Source organism: Salvia hispanica, chromosome 5 (genome assembly GCF_023119035.1).
Source record: "Salvia hispanica cultivar TCC Black 2014 chromosome 5, UniMelb_Shisp_WGS_1.0, whole genome shotgun sequence".
Classification (NCBI taxonomy): domain Eukaryota; kingdom Viridiplantae; phylum Streptophyta; class Magnoliopsida; order Lamiales; family Lamiaceae; genus Salvia; species Salvia hispanica.
Genome location: NC_062969.1, coordinates 19,737,645 through 19,756,944, shown reverse-complemented (window position 1 = coordinate 19,756,944; position 19,300 = coordinate 19,737,645). Strand labels below are relative to the sequence as shown.

Below are 19,300 nucleotides of genomic sequence, written 5' to 3'. Positions count from 1 at the left end.
TGGAAAATAAGTAATAAAATCATGTCTATTACACTGGATAATGCTTCAAATAATAGTAAAACTATAGAATATTAAAAAAAAAAATTGAAGCCAAATTTTGATGCAATTTTTTTATATATTCGTTGTGTTTGCCGTTGTGTATTTGATGGAATGAAAAGTGTTAGACATCATATAGATCTTAGTGTTTAACGAACAAGAAGGTGAACCGACTATAGTGCTTAATGAACAAGATGGTGAACCGGATATAGTGTTCAATAAACAACAAGATCAAGAGTCGGTTATAGAGAGAGTTTATCTTTCGATTACATATTATCAGTATTCAAGTTCTCTAAGAGCCTAATTTCATTTATGATTGATAAAATTATCTGTATTAACCAAGATTTATGAATTTATATTTTTAGATATGAAATTATGAAGACATCATTTGTTTTTTCATTTACATACACATACAATTTCATTTCTTATAAAAATATGTACCTGGCCCAGCCAACTTGCTAACTGGGCTCGGGTTGGGGCCATTTATGTAAACCAAAACCCAGACCCACTTGCTAACCGGGCCCGGGGCATGCCAGGCCGGCCCGACCCATTTGACACCTATGAGTGGAACTTGCATGTTTTATATATTTATAGCTCTGACCATTTTCGTTGAAAACAAACAACCAATCAAAAGAAAGTGAAAGACATGAAGGAAGTTAATGTAATAATTTTTCTCTAGCAGTAAATGATTTAAAAATGATTGTAAATTGTACTCTCTAAATGATTCATTTTTCTTTTGGGGATGTTCCATTACATGTAAGTCATTTCCATTTTAAGAAAAAAATTATCTCTCTTATTTTATTTTCCCACCTATTATATTCTTTTCATTCCTCTACTTTTTCCTCTTTTATACTTTCTTCTATCTACTTTAACTCTTTAAATATTAATTCTTTAAATCTTGTGCTAAAAGAAGTGGCTTGTTTATAGCGCGACGAAGGGAGTAATTAAGAACAAAAATAAAAGAAGTAGTAGTGTGAGAAAATGAGAGCAGAAAAAGATGGAAAGAAAGATATTTTGGGAAAGAGAGAAAATCGCGGTAAAATAAATCGTATTAGTAACTTAGAATTGATTTGAGAAATTTGCAAAATGGCGCTATTTCGGGAAGGATGAAACATTGCGTTTTTAGCACAACCGTCTATGCTATGATTCCTCTCCAGAGTAGATGATTCATTTCCTTTATATTCTCTTCATTAACTCACAAGTCAACATTACATCAAATTCGTGACGAAAAACAAATGTGTCATATTTAATGGAACGAGTGGAGTATAAAATTATTGAGTCTGATTGACCTAGTGAGTCAGTTCGAAACTCGAAAGTTTAATGTTATGATTGAAAATTTGTAACCCCAAAATATTCCGAATTAGCCGTACTCGAATTGCTCGACGATCCGAATAGCTTAACTTGAATCCGAGCAAGTTGGCCCGATTGAAATCCGTAATGCCACCCCTAAATCACATTGATGGAATTGATCAAGGCACTGAGAGAGAAGAGAAAAAAATTATTATCTCAATTCTCATCCATCTGAGTCCCCTTTCTGTGTGTATCTGTGACGGCGTTGTTTCTCTTGTACATATGTTTCTCTCTTAGCACAGACTCGCTCCCTTTTTTGTTTACTTTCTCCAACTATCAGATCAACGGATAGATTTTGATTTGGGCGATGCGGCGCGGCAGAGCGGCGGCGAGGCAGCCGGAGTCGATTCACGGCGGCGAACTCAACGGATCTGGTGTTTCTAATAAGGATGTGAGATTCCGCGGCGTGAGGAAGAGACCATGGGGCCGATTCGCGGCTGAGATCAGAGACCCCTTGAAGAAGACTCGCGTGTGGCTCGGCACCTTTGACTCCGCCGAGGACGCCGCCCGCGCCTACGACGCCGCCGCTCGCTCCCTCCGCGGCTCCAAGGCCAAAACGAACTTCCCCCTCCCCCCCAATTTCAATCTCCAAAACCCTAATTTTAATCCTAACCTTGCCGATCCGTTAATAAATCACCAGAGACCAACCTCTAGCGGCATGAGCAGCACCGTAGAGTCCTTCAGTGGGCCCCGCCAGCTGCCCCTCCCGCCGCCGAGGAGGTATAATCCGCGTATGGCACCAGATGATTGTGGCAGCGATTGTGATTCTTCCTCCTCCGTGGTTGATGACATCGCTTCTTCCTCTTGTAAAAACCCTCTGCCTTTTGATCTTAACATGCCGCCGCCTCCCGACGCCCCTGATTCCGATTTCGAAGAGCTAGCTTGCACGGCGCTCCGCCTCTGACGCGCTGTTGAAACCATTTGGTTAAATTACCAATTTTATTTTTTTTCGTTTGGGGCTTCTTTGCCCCATTTTTCTTTTTTACTGGTGAAAAAAACCAAAAAAAAGAGAGATGAGAATGCTCATTGATAAGGATGGATGACTGTTTGAAGAGAATTCAATATATAAAAACTCTAATGTGATCGATACAAGGATGTTCTGATGTACAAGGTCGTGTTTGTTGTTGTGTTTGTGATGTTATTTGAGATGATAGTGAACTTTGTTGCCATATCACCTCTTAATTTGATTGTGTATTGGTTAGTGATAGCTAGATGTCTCTGGTTAGTAAAGAACCTTATGATACTTGTGCATTTAGCACTCAATTTTGGTATGCTAGCCTTTAGATTTGTGGGGTTGTTTATATGAGATTCATGTCAAGATAAATGGAGAATTATTCTGCCTTTATTATGTTGTTGTGCTGCTATGGTACAAATGATGAAATTTCAATGTCAGGCTATTGTTTTCTACTTGTTCTTTGAATTTAAGCTCTCGCACGATCTTGTACTCTACTTGTTCTTTGAATTTAAGCTCTCTTCGCCGCACGATCTTGTATTGGGTTGTATACCCTAGTGGCTTACATGAAGACTTGCTAGTTTATCAGGTTTTTCATATGCCTCTACACCTTCATGTGTTTCCTTTGGTTTATTATGTGTGTGTTTTATGTAAATCCCTACTAGTCTTCTTTCAGTGATTGTTTATCAATATGATGTGACTATTTTTTTTACAAAGGTATTCCATTTGCGGTCTAAATGTGGTTGCTTCACCAGAATGCGTGGGGATGGGGGATTTTTTTTACCTATGTTTGTTCACTTGGTAATTTTGATTGTAACTGATTGTGAAGCTATTCCTGTTACCATGCTGATTGGTTTCTATTGGTCTTTCTTGGTTGTCTTTTTAGAACTGGAAAGAAGAGAAGAAACACTTGAATAATTAATGTGAGTTTAACTGAAGGGATATCAAGTTTTAATAGCAGCTATGTTGAGCTTCAATCACTCTTGTTTAGCTGAGGTGGTATCGAGTTTTATTAACGGATAGGTTGAGCTCCGGTTGGTCTTGTTGAGCTGAGCTGGAGTTGAACTCAAGACTTGTGTTGTGGTTATGTGCATTTAGGATGATCATTAAGCTGTTGAATAAGATAATAATGCAGAGTATTAGACTTTCTTGTAGCTGTTGACTATGAATAATATTGTGGAGTAGTGTTTATTGAAATCATAGGGTCAGGTTATGTCAGTGTACATGTAAATGCAGAATGAATGTTTGATTTTTGTCAGTTTTTAGAGCCCCATCCATGCTTTCCTGACAAATTGCTCTAGGGTTTTCTGAAATATAGTAGTAGAACTTTTTTTTTTTTAGTTTTAGCCTATCAATATGTATTTGTGTTAGTATTGATTTCAGAGGTAATCAAAAATATGGCATTTGATGATGATTTAAGTAGTACTGTCCTGTATCTGTATGGTTGGTGATTATTGTTTCTTTGGGTTTACTAACTTAATGGCTATGTTGATGTTCGATTGTCAACATGGGTAGAAATTTTTGAATTTAACTTCACTCAATCAAATAGTTATACAGTCAATTTGACACCTTACTTGTAAATTTGTTGACTTTTCGGTCTTGGTATATATATGCTCCACTTGTTTGAATATTTGATGGGATGTTATATAATGAAAGGGTGAATATCACTTCAATTTTAAACCTTTATCTTATAACTATGCATTATAAAAAGGGTTTTTGGCTTTTTAAACCAAAACCTTTCCCTGAATTCCGGTTTTTCCCATGAACTATGAGATTTGTTTTTAAAATCACTAACTTTCATTTCGTTAGGATTTTTCCAACCCGACCCGAATAACATATTTCTGGTAGAGAAGTTGTCGAAAAAATGACATGGACGCCGGATATAGGACCCTAAAACGACGTCGTTTTACGACTCAATCACATTTAAATATTACCCAACTCACCTAAAATCGAATTCAGCCAGCCAATTAAACCCTAAAATCGAATTCCGGCATCTTCATTCATCCGCTCACTTTGAAATCGGGCGTCTTCATTCTATCTCAGGTAGGTGAGGAGGTTGCTTTTGGGCGTCCTCGTTTTGGGCCTGCCGGCTGCGGATGTCCTGGCAGTGGGCGACCTGGCCATTAATGACAAATAGGATTAAAATTAACACGTAGACAACACGGGTTTCGCCGTTGATCCGGCAGGGGAAAATCCTAACGAAATGAAAGTTCGTGGTTTTAAAAACAAATCTCATAGTTCATGGGAAAAATCGGAATTCGGGGAAAGGTTTTGGTTTAAAAAGCCAAAAACCCTTATAAAAACGCTGTGAACTATTCAAAATGTTTGTTTAAATTGAACGCCGGTAAAAATGGAGCGTTGCTTGCTTCTCACTGGAGACGGTGAAGGAAGAACTGAAATAAGTGGCGTCGTGAGTGCATGTGATGTCAGTGCTCTATCATACCGCAATTAGTTATCACAAGTTGTCTTGCTCGGATTTTAAGAAAAATATGGAGAACAGTTATTAAAAAAAGTTAGTGAAAAATGATTCCTATTTTATAGAGTGCTTTGTATGTACGGTGATAATTTAGTTATTTTATGATGGAAGTTTTTTTTTATGAAGTACAATATTCTAACAATGTATGATAGTATATTTCAATAAAACAAAAATCGTTGGAAATTGACTTTGAATATAATGAACATTACTTGAATTACAATGTATGTAACGCGAGAAGTGTATATCCCATGAAATTTGAGACTAAGCTTAATATTATAATCCATAATTTAATGTACTTACATTTACGCAACATATTAAACTCAATAGTGATTTGCAATACATAAATGAATAGTTATGGACACTAAAATGGATACATTTAATAAATGGGTAAAATAAACCCAATTAATATAAACTAGAACCATTTTTGAAAATACAAAATTTCCATCATGAACATGTACATTTCCGCATAAACGGCCAATTGATTTAACAAGATAAAAAGTTGATAACTAAGGGCCGCCCTGTCTCGGTCTCGTCCCGGCGAGACGAGCCAATGCTGCAGCTGGGCCGTCTCGCCAAGTGACTCGTGTTGGGGAAGGGGACGAGCCCATGCACCATGCCGCCCCCCCTTCCACATGGCGTGCTGGTTGTGGGCGTCGAAATTTGACCGTTTTAATAATTTGCTAAAAAATATCAGAAAATTTAAGAATTACTTAAAAAAATTCCTCATTTAAAAAATGTAGCTGTTTTTTTTACCCTTTTTCTTTAAATTCATTTTTTTTTATTATTCAAGTTATCTTGAGTTTATCTCTAAATACTACATTTATCAATAATTTTATTTCACCAAATGTTAGTACAAACCTATCCCACATCGGACATTTGAGGGAAGTTGGAAGGTGTATAAAATTCCTATCCAACCCCAATTAGTTTGAGGCCTTTTGAGAGTGACCCAAAAATAAATCCGTGCGGGCTTGACCCAAAGCGGACAATATCAAACTAATGTTTGTCGACACTGACAACCCTGACAAGTGGTATCAGAGCCAGGTTGGCGTCGGGTCTGGTCCGATTTGCGAGACCCATGTTTGAGTGGGGTCGACGATCCGTCTGAGTCGGAGCCCATTATGTGTTTCGATGTGGTCTCGGTTTGAGGGGGATCTTGTTAGTACAAACCTATCCCACATCGGACATTTGAGGGAAGTTGGAAGGTGTATATAATTCATGTCCAACCCCAACTAGTTTGAGGCCTTTTAGGAGTGACCCAAAAACAAATCCGTGCGGGCTTGACCCAAAGCGGACAATATCAAACTAATGTTTGCCGATGCCGACAATCCTGACAAGTGGTATCAGAGCCAGGTTGGCGTCGGGTCTGGTCCGATTCGCGAGACCCATGTTTGAGTAGGGCCGACGATCCGTCTGAGTCGGAGCCCATTATGTGTTTCGATGTGGTCTCGGTTTGAGGGGGAGGTTTGTTGGTACAAACCTATCCCACATCGGACATTTGAGGGAAGTTGGAAGGTGTATATAATTCCTTTCCAGCCCCAATTAGTTTGAGGTCTTTTGGGAGTGACCCAAAAATAAATCCGTGTGGGCTTGACCCAAAGCGGACAATATCAAATGTCGACGCTGACAATCCTGACACCAAATAAACTCTGTCTCATTTGTCATCCAATTCATCATCCTACAATTTTTAATTCTCATTTTATATCAAAGAGAATGGGCCCACTTAAGGAAATGCATCGAATCCTAACGGAATCGCTAGAAGAAGAATCCGGTGATACGTCCATTGTGAGTGGGAGGTAGCCGCCAAAAGGCTCTTTCGGGATTATTTTCTCTAAGCAACCACGATGGGGAGATGAGTACTCCCATCGCCGTTTTCGCATGCCCCAAAAATTATTTTAATGCATCATCGCAAATACATTGGCGGCTCAGGAAGAGCTCTTTCAAGAACGAGACACTCTCGGTTGGCCAAGTCTCACGACACTGCCAAAGTGTACGTTCGCAATCTAACAGCTCACAACTTGGAAAACCTCATATTTGTGCGACGAGTACCTACACGTTGCATGAACCAACAGGTTGTGAATGTTTGAAATTTTTTTTTAGTACTCGGGCAGCCTTCGATGACGAATATCTTCAAACTCCTAACACCGATGATTGTCAATTATTGCTTCGTCTTATCGAACCAGTGCTACTACATGTCACCCAACAGTGTAATTTCATGATTTGGTAATGGTGGGTAGCCTCCTTAGCCTTCACATTTCCTCTTTATTAAACCTCTTTTATGCACTTAGTTTCCACCTTTCCTCATTCATATATCATTCTCCTTCACATACTATGTATGTTACTGATTGTGACAATTAGATGGCAGCGGTACAAATGGTTGGGTGTGAAAGAATTCGAATTCGATTGATCGCCAGGAACGCGTTGGAGAACGGGTCACTATGCTACCTTCTTTGAATCCATATTTGCAAGAAACTAATGAAAATTTTTGCATTTGCTTTGAGTTTGTCCCTACTCATAACATAATGAATTAAGGTACCAAACAGTAAGGTCCCCCCTTTCTCCTTTCCGAAAAATGATCGCACCGACGACTCCATTACCACAGGAAGTGAATCACAACCTGAGAGGGTGTAGCTATATCTTGCTTCTTCACATATAGCCATATTTCTGGTCTTGGAATATTTGACCAAGCATTGCATATAGTTTTTGTTGCTCTTCATGGCTCAAGCTTCTTTCTATCTGCAAATCGAATAAATCCATGATTCGTTGCATACTAGTTTTTATATTAGTATTGTCAGGTATAATTCACTCACCTGATCCAATATCATCTCTACCGAGCTTCCTGGAGCGAGGACAAATGATTGAAAATAAATGTAGGCAAAAATGGCCATCACCATCTGCAAACAAAAACAACTTCAAACGTTATGCAAAAAAGAAAATAACAACTAAGAATGAAAGCCGGCATAGATTTTAAAAATACTACTAGTTCTCAGATGGATTTTTATTTTGGGATAATTTTACTTGATTAACATTCCATTACAAGGTGGGAGATTGGACTAGTTTTAGTAAAAGGATAAAAATATTAAATCATGAAAAATTAAACATCCCTGTCAAAACAACAGTGTGGGATCTAACCTGGCAATCCATCCGATCTGTAAAGCCGCCATGCCCGGGTATACTGTCACCAAAATCCTGGGAGGTTGTGATGCAGAATTAGTAACTACTATAAAAACTTGGTTGAGAAAAATGGAAAAAAAAGCAGACACCTTGATCTTAAAAGCTCTCTTTAAGCCACTCGCAAAGAAGCCTCCAAATGGTGCAATAATTGATGCGAATAAACCTAACCATAAAGCGTGCCACTGCACTGGCGAGATCCACATTCCCTTCCAAGGTAACTGTTACAACATGTATCAGAATAGGAAACACAGTTATACAATGAATAATGTTATGCCTATAATATCATCGGTCGATATGTGATTTCTGATATCTTCCTAGGATACATTTGACATAGGTGAATTTGTGTTGCATACTTAATTAATAATTCAGCCTACAAAACGTGAGTTTATATTGTCGATTTTTTACCACTAGAAATTCAATGGTAAAGAATCTACCTAATGCGGATGGATGATTTCAATGTATTGCAATAGTAGTAAAATCTGGATGCTAATGCAAATATTTGTAGCTGGATACAAACTCACCAATTCGGCAATATTATTAGGAAATGGATAATACTCGAGTTTGAAAAGTGGGCCAGGATCACAATGAAGCCAACCTGTGGATAGATCCTGCACTTACTATCAACACAATAACTATCCATCGCACAATTACATGCTTCGTTGTAGAGATCCTCTTAACGGGATTACCTTTCTTGGGCATGTCATCCACCGGAACTGTCCCAAAATATTTGCAAGCTACAAATGCAAAATATGAGTCATATTCTCATGGTTTTTATATATCCTGTCATGTGTTGATGTGTACGTTTACCATAAAAGCAAACAGTACAGTAGCAAAAGATCCTCCGATGAAGCCCTCCCAAGTTTTCTTTGGGGATAGCTTGATTAAAGGTGTCCTCCCAAAGAAGAACCCGAAAAAGTAAGCTGCTACGTCGTTGATTGCTATAAGAGAAGCCGGAAGAATAAACCTGCATTAATTAATACCATTAAAACTAGTAGCTAGGAGACATCAAGTTGGTAAATTGTTGCGGTACCAGAAAATTCCTTCGAATATATTAGCAACGGTGAAGGAAGACTGTGTGAAGACCACTATAAGAATCATGTGTGTCCATGCATACTGTCCAAATTGATACTTGTACATTCTCTTCTTTAGTGTAAGAATGAACCACATCACTCCTACAACGGAAAACAATAATGATAACTTTTCGAGCAAAATAAACTGACGAGTAGAGAAGGTGAATTAATTCAAACCTGCAATGTAGAGGAAATAACAAATAACCATGTGATACTTGAAAAGGCCATTCACGAGTTTACAGAAGAATTTATCAGAAGTAACAGTATTGACAAGATGTTGACGAAGAATTCGGCCATACACATAAAGCATCGCTGTAAAGAAAAAATACCTGCACGTGGAAGGGAATGTAGAGACTGAATTTCAAACACAAGATGCCGAAGGGAATATAGTAGTAGAAAGAACGGTCGTGATGCTTTACCAATTGATAAGCCAGAATCCCGGAAGGCGCTTACTTTCATGAACTATTCTACGTAAATGAAATAGCTCGGCTGCCATTAATATTTGTATAACGACCACCATAGCACAAATATACAAATGTCCTAAATACAGAATCAGTATAACTCCCCCGAGCATCCAAAAAGATGATAACGTCCGCACCCACATGGATCTATATTTATTTTGATCATCGACAAGTAAGTTGCTGCCTCCATTCAATTTGCTTACATCTGGGAATACCTGCAACCGAAAACCAGTCCTAGCTAAGTAAAGCCTTTCTTGTGAGTAACAATAAACATATGCAAAACACCTCTTGTGACTTGGTATGTTTGCGGTGACGAAGTCGAGCGGAAGGTGGTGTGAAAGGAGAAGGTGGTGGACTTTGTTCCTTTTGCCTCATGTTGAAACTAATTTACACTCCCCTTGGGCCTCAAGGCTTGCTCATGAGTAACATATATATAGTAAATGAAAAGCCCCTGCAGAGGAGACACTACAACAAAAAAATCGGATAAGAACATTTTTCAATGCTACTAAGGATGTTAATCAGTGTGTCTAAGTATACCAGCAAAGCTTCATAAAGTATCCTTATTGTTAGTGTCTCCACTAAACTTAAAGGACACAAATAAAAGCGTCCTACAAAGCAAAAGATTAAGATCATTTGCCTTCAACTTAGGGGGAAGCTTTCTTTTGCAACCTAAATTATGGTTATTTTAAAAAGTTTCCACACGATAGTAATCGCGTCTCAATTTTTGTGTCCAAAGGTAAGTTTTTTTAGTGAGAGGGGAATCTATGTAACATTAACAAGGCTCTTAGATTGGAAGATAAACAACACAAACAAAAATACATGTACAACAAGTATAGCCCTATTTGTTGAATGATTTCCAAGCAATTAAGATATTGTGCACTAGTTGGAGTAGGGATACAAATAATATTGTTTAGACAAATAATTAAAACAATCCTTTTCTCGTCTAATTCAAATTTCCAATCAGCAGTAAATACCATCTCAAGGATTAAATTTGTTTGTGAGAGAAACTTGAACATCATAATCTAATCCTAATGTAATTTTAACATGCCAAGTTAATAATATCTGATAAAAATGATTGAGAAGAACATAAAAAAGTTAAAAAGGTGATGCATAAAAACACATTTCATCATACCTGTATGACAAATTCATATGTGATTGATGACTGCAAAATCTGGTTTCTGAATGAAGAGAGGAATAAGAAATCAGAGCAAAAACAGCATCGCTGATTAACAATAATGAAGTTTAATTGTGTGGATGAACAATAATCGGTGCTACTTCGATGGCTACATGTCTGCCACGCGTCGAGTTTTATTTTTTGTCCATGCAACAAGTTTATACTACTATAATTTTCATTGCATATTAATATTAGTATAACCAATATTTCAAACCGACAAAATCACGCGAAAATTCCTATTCTTATTTTCACCGAACAAATTTTCCTTTTTTTTTTAGCAAATAATCGCCTCTCTTTCTCCGGCTAGTTTATTCTCTCTGCATTTATCTATTTTTCTCTCTCTTATATTCTCTCAACTTTAATTATTTAAATATTAATTTTTTATATTTCATGTCCAAAATGTATTTCGCTTATTTGGGATAGAAGGAGTTAATTTTTTTAGAAAAACTAAAACACATGATGCTAGCTGGACGTATATTCTCCAACAGTTTTCATTAGCGTCACCCTAAGGAAATATTCCTGCTATTCAAGAAAAATAATTTTACTGAATGACACGAGTTTTAATAAGAAATTAATAAAGTAAGAAGAAAAAGAAGAAAAAATAGGTAGTGTAAAAGGTGGATAAATTATTTCTCTCATTAGAGAAAAGATAAGACAGAGAAAATGAGAATCAATAAATAAAATATCAGAGAAAGTTTTTATTTTTAAAATAAAAATATTTTTTCGTTAACAATCCAAAATGATACTACAAAATAAAATTGTTTTTCATGGACAGAAGTTGAAAAGAAACATGTATATAGAAAGTGGTTTTAGCCCACTTCATTGATTTGGTGGGTCGACTCATATCGGGCATGGGCCTAGCTGCCCAATCCGACTCATTGACATCAATAATGGTGCCGACTATCCTTTTAGCATTTTAAGTTGGTTAATAATTTTAGTTATGCGTTGCATTACAAAACATTCTCAATATCCTGTTTTTTATTGTGAAACTATAACTCGTTTGTACTTTTAGTACTAGTCGATTAAATTACTTAATGATAAGTTGGACTACAAATCTTGATTACTTTGATTAAACAATTATAAGGTAGATTCTAACACTTTCTTTGGGAAAGGGATACTTACTATTAAGTTCCTAACTATATTAAATTGTTAACTATGTCAACAGTCTATGTTATATTTTTTCTGTTCGTTAACAATTGATAAATTTATAAATGGCACAGATTTTAATCTGTAATTGAAAAGGTAAGAGAGAGAGATAGTTGAATGAGTGTTAGTGAATTGTGGGATCCACATTTTAAATGTTGTGCAAAATTATTATTTGTTAAAAAAAATTTCATATTTAAGCTTTGTCTAATTTTTGGGAATGACCCTAAATGGTAAAACTAGTCTATTTTTTTAGGGATGCAGTAATTATATATCAATACGAAGTCATTCATGTTGACATAGTCCATATACAAATGCATTCATGTTGACATCTATAGCATAGGCTATTGACATCAATAGTAGTTAGAACTTAGCAAATACTCCCTCCTTTCCAAAGTAGTAGTAGAATCAATTTGCTATTATGGTACGTTTTATAATAGTGAAGTCATTTCTTTTTGTGGTAAAAGTCAACACATTTCTTTTCACTTACTTTATTCTCTCTTCATGTCTCTACGTTTTTCATTTTTTATTTTATATGTTTCTTAACTCACTTAACAAAGTTATTCTTAAATCGCGTGTTGAAAAGAAACGCCTCCACTATTACAGAATGGAGGGAAGAGTTCGCAACAGAACTGATCCCGAAAGGGATATGTGTAATTGTTTCATTACTCGTACATAGAGGTACCCACGGGTCCGGAATCGGCGGTTACGGCTGGGAACCGCCGGTTTCGGTTTTGGAAATGGCTGAACCGGAACCGAACTGTGAGGGTGTTTCGCGGTTACGGTTACGGTTCCGGTTCCAAAATCGCCGGTTTCGGTTTTGGTTCCAAACCGACGATTTTTCCGACATTTTTTATGGTTCCAAACCGCCAGTTTTCGGCGATTTTGCGGTTCCGACTCGATTTTCGCGGTTCCAATTTGGAACTGCCTAAAACCGGCTGTTCCGGCACGGTTTTTAGTTTGGATATTTTTGAACCTAAATCGAACCAGGATTCTAAATCAACGGTTTTGGTTCGGGTAAATTCTCACGATTTCGTTCGGAAATTTTTGAACCTGAACCGAATCACAATTCTAAAATCGACGATTTCGGTTCAGATAAATTCTCACGGTTCCGATTCAGAACCATAACCGCCGGCCACAGTTTGTGGTTAACCGCTGGAACAATCCTTAAGCACCTTTACCCGTATAGTCTTTTGTATAATTAACATATCGAATCATTTCTAATGGTTGCGGTACATTATAAATTAATACTCCCTCCGTCCCACTTTAGGAGTCCCGGTTTGCTATTTTTGGGTGTCTCACTTTAGGAGTCCCGGCTGGAATATTCCATAAATAGTATTAGATCTCAAATTCCATTAACAATTTCCCACTCACATTTTATTATAAAACTAATATAAAAAAATAGGACTCACATTCCACTATTTCTCACCAACTTTTCTTTACATTTCTTAAAACTCGTGTCGAACTCAACCGGGACTCCTAAAATGGGACGAAGAGAGTAATTTCGATTTCAAAAGTTGCGAATAACTAGAAAAGAAGAAAATATATTCTCAAAATAAAATAAATAAGTGGTGGGCGCAGGACAAAATTGAAAGTCCTTTATCAGAGTGGGCAAATGTTGAACAATCAGATGGAGGGAGAAATCAAGAAGATCGCTTATGTCTGGCTGTCGGCGGTGGCTGCCCTCTCCTATTCCCGATTGGTCTCCGCAAAACTCCCCAAGGGCAAATGGCGCTTGATCTCAATCATCCCCGTCCTCTTCCTCTTCGCAATCCTCCCTCTCCACACCCCCTCCGCCTTCATCAGAGCACTCACCGCCTTCTTCCTCACCTGGCTCACCTCCTTCAAGCTCCTCCTCTTCTCCTTCGATTCAGGCCCTCTCCACTCCGATCCCCCCAAATCCCTCCCCGTTTTCATCGCCGTCGCCACTCTCCCCTTCACCCTCGCCGCCGCCCCAAGAAAGCCCCCTAAACTGCCCCTCAATTTACCCGCCCAAATCGCAATCGCAGCTTTACTGGTCTCTCTCCTCTTCGAGCAGCGGCGGAATCTGCACCCCGTCGCCGTGATGCTCCTATACTGCCTATTGCTGTTTCTGATGATAGAGATTTTGGTGGGACTATCCAGCAAGGTGGTGTGGGCCCTCCTGGGGGAGGAGCTGCAGTCGCCCTCGGACGAGCCCTACCTCGCGGCCTCGCTGCGGGAGTTCTGGGGCCGCCGCTGGAACCTCACGGTCAACAGCATCCTGCGCGAGGCCGTGTTCCAGCCTGTGCGGTCGCTGGTGGGAGGTGGGCAAGCGGGGCCGATGATTGGGGTGCTGGCGTCGTTCGCTGTGTCGGGTATAATGCATGAACTCTTGTTTTGGTACTTGACTCCCGGGGCTAGGCCCACGTGGGAGATGACCGCGTTTTTCGTGCTCCATGGCGTCTGTGTGGTGGCGGAGTTCGCTGGGAAGGGGAGGTGGCGCTTGCCGGGGTTCGTCACGGTTGCGTTTGTGATCGGGACGAGTTTCTGGCTATTCTTTCCGCCGGTCATGAGGAACGGCGCCGATGTCAGAGTCATTGAAGAAATTCGATTTGCAGGGGAGCTTTTACTCAACTTCCTTTTCAGTTTCACAACTTAGATTGATTATCTCATAGAACTCATTGGTGAGTTACAACTTTGTATTTGGACCGGTTGAATGGCAGATGTTAGTTAAAGTATGAAATGATAAGCGTATGAAATGGTTACAAGTATGAAATATTTATTGCATATTCATAATAGCTCACATGAATTGGTAAATGTTAGACCAAGTAGAAGTTGGGTGAAGCTTTTATTTTTCCATGTTTTAATTGTCATAAGGGTGTCCACTATACATGGTCGGGCCAAGCCACAAAGTGTGACCGGGCCACCAATGTCCATGTTTCCCACTATAGTGGACATGACCAAGCCACCAAAAATTTTATTTTTTCCATTTTGTCTATATTTTAATTCTACTACAATTAAAATTGTTAGACTACAATAATTAAATAAAATGCATAATTTAATGAAAACTAAATCGAAAACCAAATCTTCGTTGTATTATAGAACGTGGTAAAATTATACAACGAAAATTGTTTAGGAACACGCAAACAAAAACATAAAAAAACACCACCATCGCCGACTACTCGGTCTCATCATCAGAATCCGCCACTTCATCTTCACCCGTTGCATCGTCACCGCCAACGTCATCATCGTCACCACCACCGCCACCGCTTTGAGGTCCCGTCGCCGCCGCCGCCGTGTCCCACCCCAACAACGACCTCAGCCTCACTATGAGGTCGTAGTACATCATCTTGGTAGTCGGGTCGGTCGACTTCTCATACAAGGCCAGAGTGTCCTTGAGTTCCTTTATCATCTGCACGGCTAGGGTGTTTTGCAACGCCGCTCGGGCCGATCCGGGAGGGGGTGCAGACGGGCCCGCAGCAGAGTGTTGGGAGGCAGCGGCGGAGGCGGATCTAGCGGCTCGGATGGCGGACTGTTGACCCAGGGGCCGTGGACGCCGGGATAGTGACGGGGGGAGGGGGGGGCTCCTCCATGACCTCGTCGTTGAGGTCGAAGGTCCTTGAACCGCCGCTACTACTGCTATAGTTGCCGCCCCTGCTCCGTCTTGTACGGCTTGGCCCAGAATCAGACGCGTTCTCGCAGATGGCTCTGAATTTTGGGGAGTCCCGCAGAACGAGGAATTCTGCCCAGTAGGTAAACTTCTTGCCTACTTGCACATTGAACAACTGCATCGACAGGGATTTTATGTCGGCTTCGCTGCGGCCACTCTCAGCAGTGCGCAGTTGGTTCTCGTATATACCAATGAACTTCCGAAGAGCTGTAGTGATCCTGCCGAACTTCTTCCAAATCTGATCGGGTCTACGGTCGACGCTCCCCGACGGTTTGAATTCATTGTACACCACCAAGACTTTCCGCCAGAAGTATAAGTCGGTCTGATCCGTGCCAACTATGGCATCTCTCGTCACCGCGTCCCATGCCCTAGCAATAGCAACGGACTTGACATCTGTGTACAAAAACCCTCGTCGACCACCGCCGCCGCCGCCGCCTTCCTGCCCGCCGCCGCCATCGCCGCGACCACCGCGGCCGCCGCCCTGCCCGCCGTCGCCATCGCCACCACCTCGCGCGGATCCTCCGCCATGCCCGCCGCCGCCCCTTCGCCCGCCATTCCCGCCGCCACTTCGGCCGCCGCCGCCACCACCGCTTCTTCCACCGCCTCCTCTCCCCGTCTCTACACGACCGGGCGTCGGCGTCGGGGTATCAGGCGACCCCATCAATTGTTCCCATGTGAATCTATCAGATTCATCAAGCGGAGAATGAATGCTCTGAAATGGGGAGGCTTGAAATTGGGACGGGAAGTTAATTGCGTTCATGTTGGGTCGATAGTCGCCCGTCCCTGGTTGGGTACGACCCGCATATCTCTGCTGATAGGCCGAGGACTGCCCCGGTTTTGGGGTGTTTGTAGCCACGGCGCCGGCGATGGCGGACTCCACATCTGGGATGGAGGAGGGGTGGGACTCGATCCCCAGCGTTGGGGGGTGGAAAGCCCCCCGTCCCGAATCTCCATAACCGGGATCGTCTCCGCCTTGCATTTCACAAAAATTCAAATTGAAGGGAATAGGGTAAATTGTGTGTGAGAGTAGAGTAAAAATAAGATATGAATTTTAGGTATAAATAGAAAAAATTTCGAAATTTAAAAAAAAAAAAAAAATCTGAAAAGGGGAGAGCCGCGGCTCGTGGCCATCACTATAGGAGGGCCGCGGCTCGCGCCCATCGCCTATAGGAGGGCCGCGGCTCTGGCTCTCCACGTGGCACCGTCCCCGCCGCGGCTGCCCACCCCCCTCACTATAGGGAGCCGCGGCTCGCGGCTCTCCCGTGGCCCGGCCGCGGCTCCCCTATAGTGGACACTCTAATGCCCCTCACAATTTGTGGATGTCTCGCTGTGATATTGTGATACTGTATTTAGTTCCTAAAATCATAAACTTTGATCAAATTTTGGTATTCTCCATAATTATACAATTTGTTTAAAATATCACAAGTTTTGTAGTGTTTTGTTTGTTATTTTCTAATATCTTCAGAGACAAAAACCATGTTGATCTAGTAGCGCTAAGTTGGATAAAAAACATGTATGTTAGTCGGATATGATGATTTACCTACCATGCGTAATATCAAACAAAATGTACTACCTCCGCCCCCAAAACTTTGACACACTTTGACCCAGCATGGATTTTAAGAAATGTAATAGAAAGTGAGTTGAAAAAATTGGTGGGATGTGGGTCCTACTTTTAAAGTATTAGTTTTATAATAAAATGTAAGTAGAAATGAGTTAATGGAATATGGGGTCCACTACCAAAAATGGTAAAAAGTGAAGTGTGTCAATTTTTCAGGGACGGATTGAAATAGTAAACAGTGTCAAAATTTGGGGGACTGAGGTAGTAATAATGATTATGGAAAATCATCCATATTTAAAGTTCGTGGAAAATACTAAAATTTGGCAAAAATTTATGATTTTAGGGACCAATATCTCTACGGCATAATGACATGTCTTGTAAGGGAGTATTTTTTTTTCCTTTTAATCTTGACAGCAGGAGTATGAAATTTCTTGGATAAACACTGTTTTTGTTTCAACAACAAAATATTTGATTCATTCACTATACCATGAGAAATGTTGGTAAGAATATCTCAATAAAAGGCAAGAATTAAAGATTGATTATGAAAAATCAAATTAATATGATATTTTTCAAAAATGTACTAGTATAGCTATAATTGAAGTTTATAAAAGATTATGTAACGATTGAGAGAATCCTTTAAATAGTAAATCATCAAGGACACGTGGTTCTAATTCTGCACATGATTGTTTAGGTCATATTTCTCATATTTATAAATTTGCAGTACTCATTGGTGAGGTAGTTATGGCTACTATTTTGCCTTTCGTACTTGGACCGGTTGAATGGTAGATGTCTAGTTTAATTGTTAAATGATAAGCATATGAGATGCTAGTAGTGTTACCGGTATAAAGTGTTGCATATTCATAACAATGGTGTAACCCAACGGCGGATCCAGAAATTAAAAATGGTGGGGTCGGACGAGAAAATTAATACAAGGAGTAATATTTAAATATATAAAAGTAATAAAAATACATTGCAAATGAAATATCTCTATTGTATATTAAGTGTGATAGTTGACTTCTACGAGTATTCATGTTTTGAAACTAACTTAAACTTATTTCATTGAAAATAGCTATGAATATATCTTTTAGTTGTTGTTCGTGTTCAACATTAGTACTAGAAGAATAGACGAAAGCGCAAAATCATTATAAAAAAATTGTATCCATTAATCTAAATGAAAAGTAATTAAAATCAATGATAAAAAGCAATTATTATATTTATTAAAACTAGATAAAAATTTTATTAGTTACTACTCCTAATAGTTTAAAATAAAAGTAAAATATAATAAAACAAGATTAAAAGATAATCAATAAACAACTAAAAAATAAAACTAAAAAGTAATAAATCATGATTAAAAGATGATAAATAAACTAAAAACCGAGAATTCTTATTTATAAATAAAGTTTAAATACTTATATAAAGATAAAATTGTTAAAAAAAAGTATTGATTGTATTTTTAATTAATAGAAAGCCCAAACAGCCCAATACAATAGAAGGGAAAAGCTGCACTGCTTGAGGTCATCGAAAAAGCTGCGCTGCTTGAGGTCTGAGGATGAATCGTGGGGCGGAGTTCCGAATGCCGTGGGGTCGGAGGCTGTTGGGAGGAGTCTTCCGGCGGTTCTCCGGAGATGGCGGTGGGGTCGGCCGACCCCGCGCAACCCCGCCTGCATCCGCCGCTGGTGTAACCAAATTGGTCAGGTGTAACCAAATTGGTCATTAACTTTACACAATCTATTAATTCTTAGCAAGCATTTTTAATCGATTTCGCTTTAATGTTATAGACCATTAGACGTTAGAGCATCCGCAATGGTGCATAGGCCAGCCATAGGCCAGCCATTCTCTCCTCTGCCACGTCGGCAACACTAAAAAAACCACCTGCCACGTCAGATTTAGGCCAGCCATAGGCCAACCGCAATAAAAACAATTCAAAATATACTACATTTACGGAATTAAAATTACGATTAAAATACGGAATTAAATTTAGACACGTGTACGGGAAAATTCATTAATTGCATTTAAAAAAGTTACATAGATTAAAAAAAAGTACATGCATAATAAAGAAAAAAAACTATCGCCGTGCAGTCTTCCGTGCCCACAACTCTTCAATTATATCCTTTTGGAGTTGAATATGAGCATCCACTTGGCACATGTTGGCAAATTCCTTGAGTCGGTAGGCTTCATCGAGAGGTACCTCCTGTCGTACACTAGGGGTGGCCGTTCCGTGGCTTGGACCGGCTTCATCGTCACTGACCCAACTAGTCAGTTGTACGCCTTCGTCTTC

General features: G+C 39.7%; 3 protein-coding genes across 3 annotated transcripts; 2 read left to right on the top strand and 1 right to left on the bottom strand.

Moving 5' to 3' along the window:
- Window positions 1–1,482: 1,482 nt before the first annotated feature.
- Window positions 1,483–2,731, top strand: LOC125186371 (ethylene-responsive transcription factor 3-like). The gene has a single exon (XM_048082729.1). It carries the CDS (start codon window positions 1,694–1,696, stop codon window positions 2,288–2,290), a length of 597 nt encoding a protein of 198 aa, XP_047938686.1. The 5' UTR covers window positions 1,483–1,693; the 3' UTR covers window positions 2,291–2,731.
- Window positions 2,732–7,272: 4,541 nt separating this feature from the next.
- Window positions 7,273–10,738, bottom strand: LOC125190529 (phosphatidate cytidylyltransferase 3-like). The gene is made up of 12 exons (XM_048087851.1): window positions 10,649–10,738; window positions 9,802–9,981; window positions 9,475–9,731; window positions 9,233–9,384; window positions 9,016–9,157; window positions 8,793–8,949; window positions 8,672–8,719; window positions 8,507–8,593; window positions 8,075–8,203; window positions 7,944–8,000; window positions 7,622–7,705; window positions 7,273–7,547 (listed from the first exon to the last, which is right to left on the bottom strand). The coding sequence occupies exons 2-12, from the start codon at window positions 9,889–9,891 to the stop codon at window positions 7,458–7,460; spliced, it is 1,293 nt and encodes a 430-aa protein (XP_047943808.1). The 5' UTR covers window positions 9,892–9,981; window positions 10,649–10,738; the 3' UTR covers window positions 7,273–7,457.
- A 2,671-nt stretch (window positions 10,739–13,409) lies between these two features.
- On the top strand, window positions 13,410–14,570 carry LOC125187440 (probable long-chain-alcohol O-fatty-acyltransferase 5). Its single transcript, XM_048084035.1, has one exon. The coding sequence runs from the start codon at window positions 13,449–13,451 to the stop codon at window positions 14,451–14,453; it is 1,005 nt and encodes a 334-aa protein (XP_047939992.1). The 5' UTR covers window positions 13,410–13,448; the 3' UTR covers window positions 14,454–14,570.
- The last annotated feature ends 4,730 nt before the right edge of the window (window positions 14,571–19,300 follow it).

Coding starts and splice junctions, on each gene's coding strand:
- LOC125186371 (XM_048082729.1), top strand. CDS start 1,694: ATGCGGCGCGGCAGAGCGGCGGCGAGGCAGCCGGAGTCGATTCACGGC.
- LOC125187440 (XM_048084035.1), top strand. CDS start 13,449: ATGTTGAACAATCAGATGGAGGGAGAAATCAAGAAGATCGCTTATGTC.
- LOC125190529 (XM_048087851.1), bottom strand. CDS start 9,891: ATGAGGCAAAAGGAACAAAGTCCACCACCTTCTCCTTTCACACCACCT. Junction 9,385..9,474: donor GGATTCTGGCTTATCAATTG/GTAAAGCATCAC, acceptor TTCCACGTGCAG/GTATTTTTTCTTTACAGCGA. Junction 8,720..8,792: donor CTGTACTGTTTGCTTTTATG/GTAAACGTACAC, acceptor TTGCATTTGTAG/CTTGCAAATATTTTGGGACA.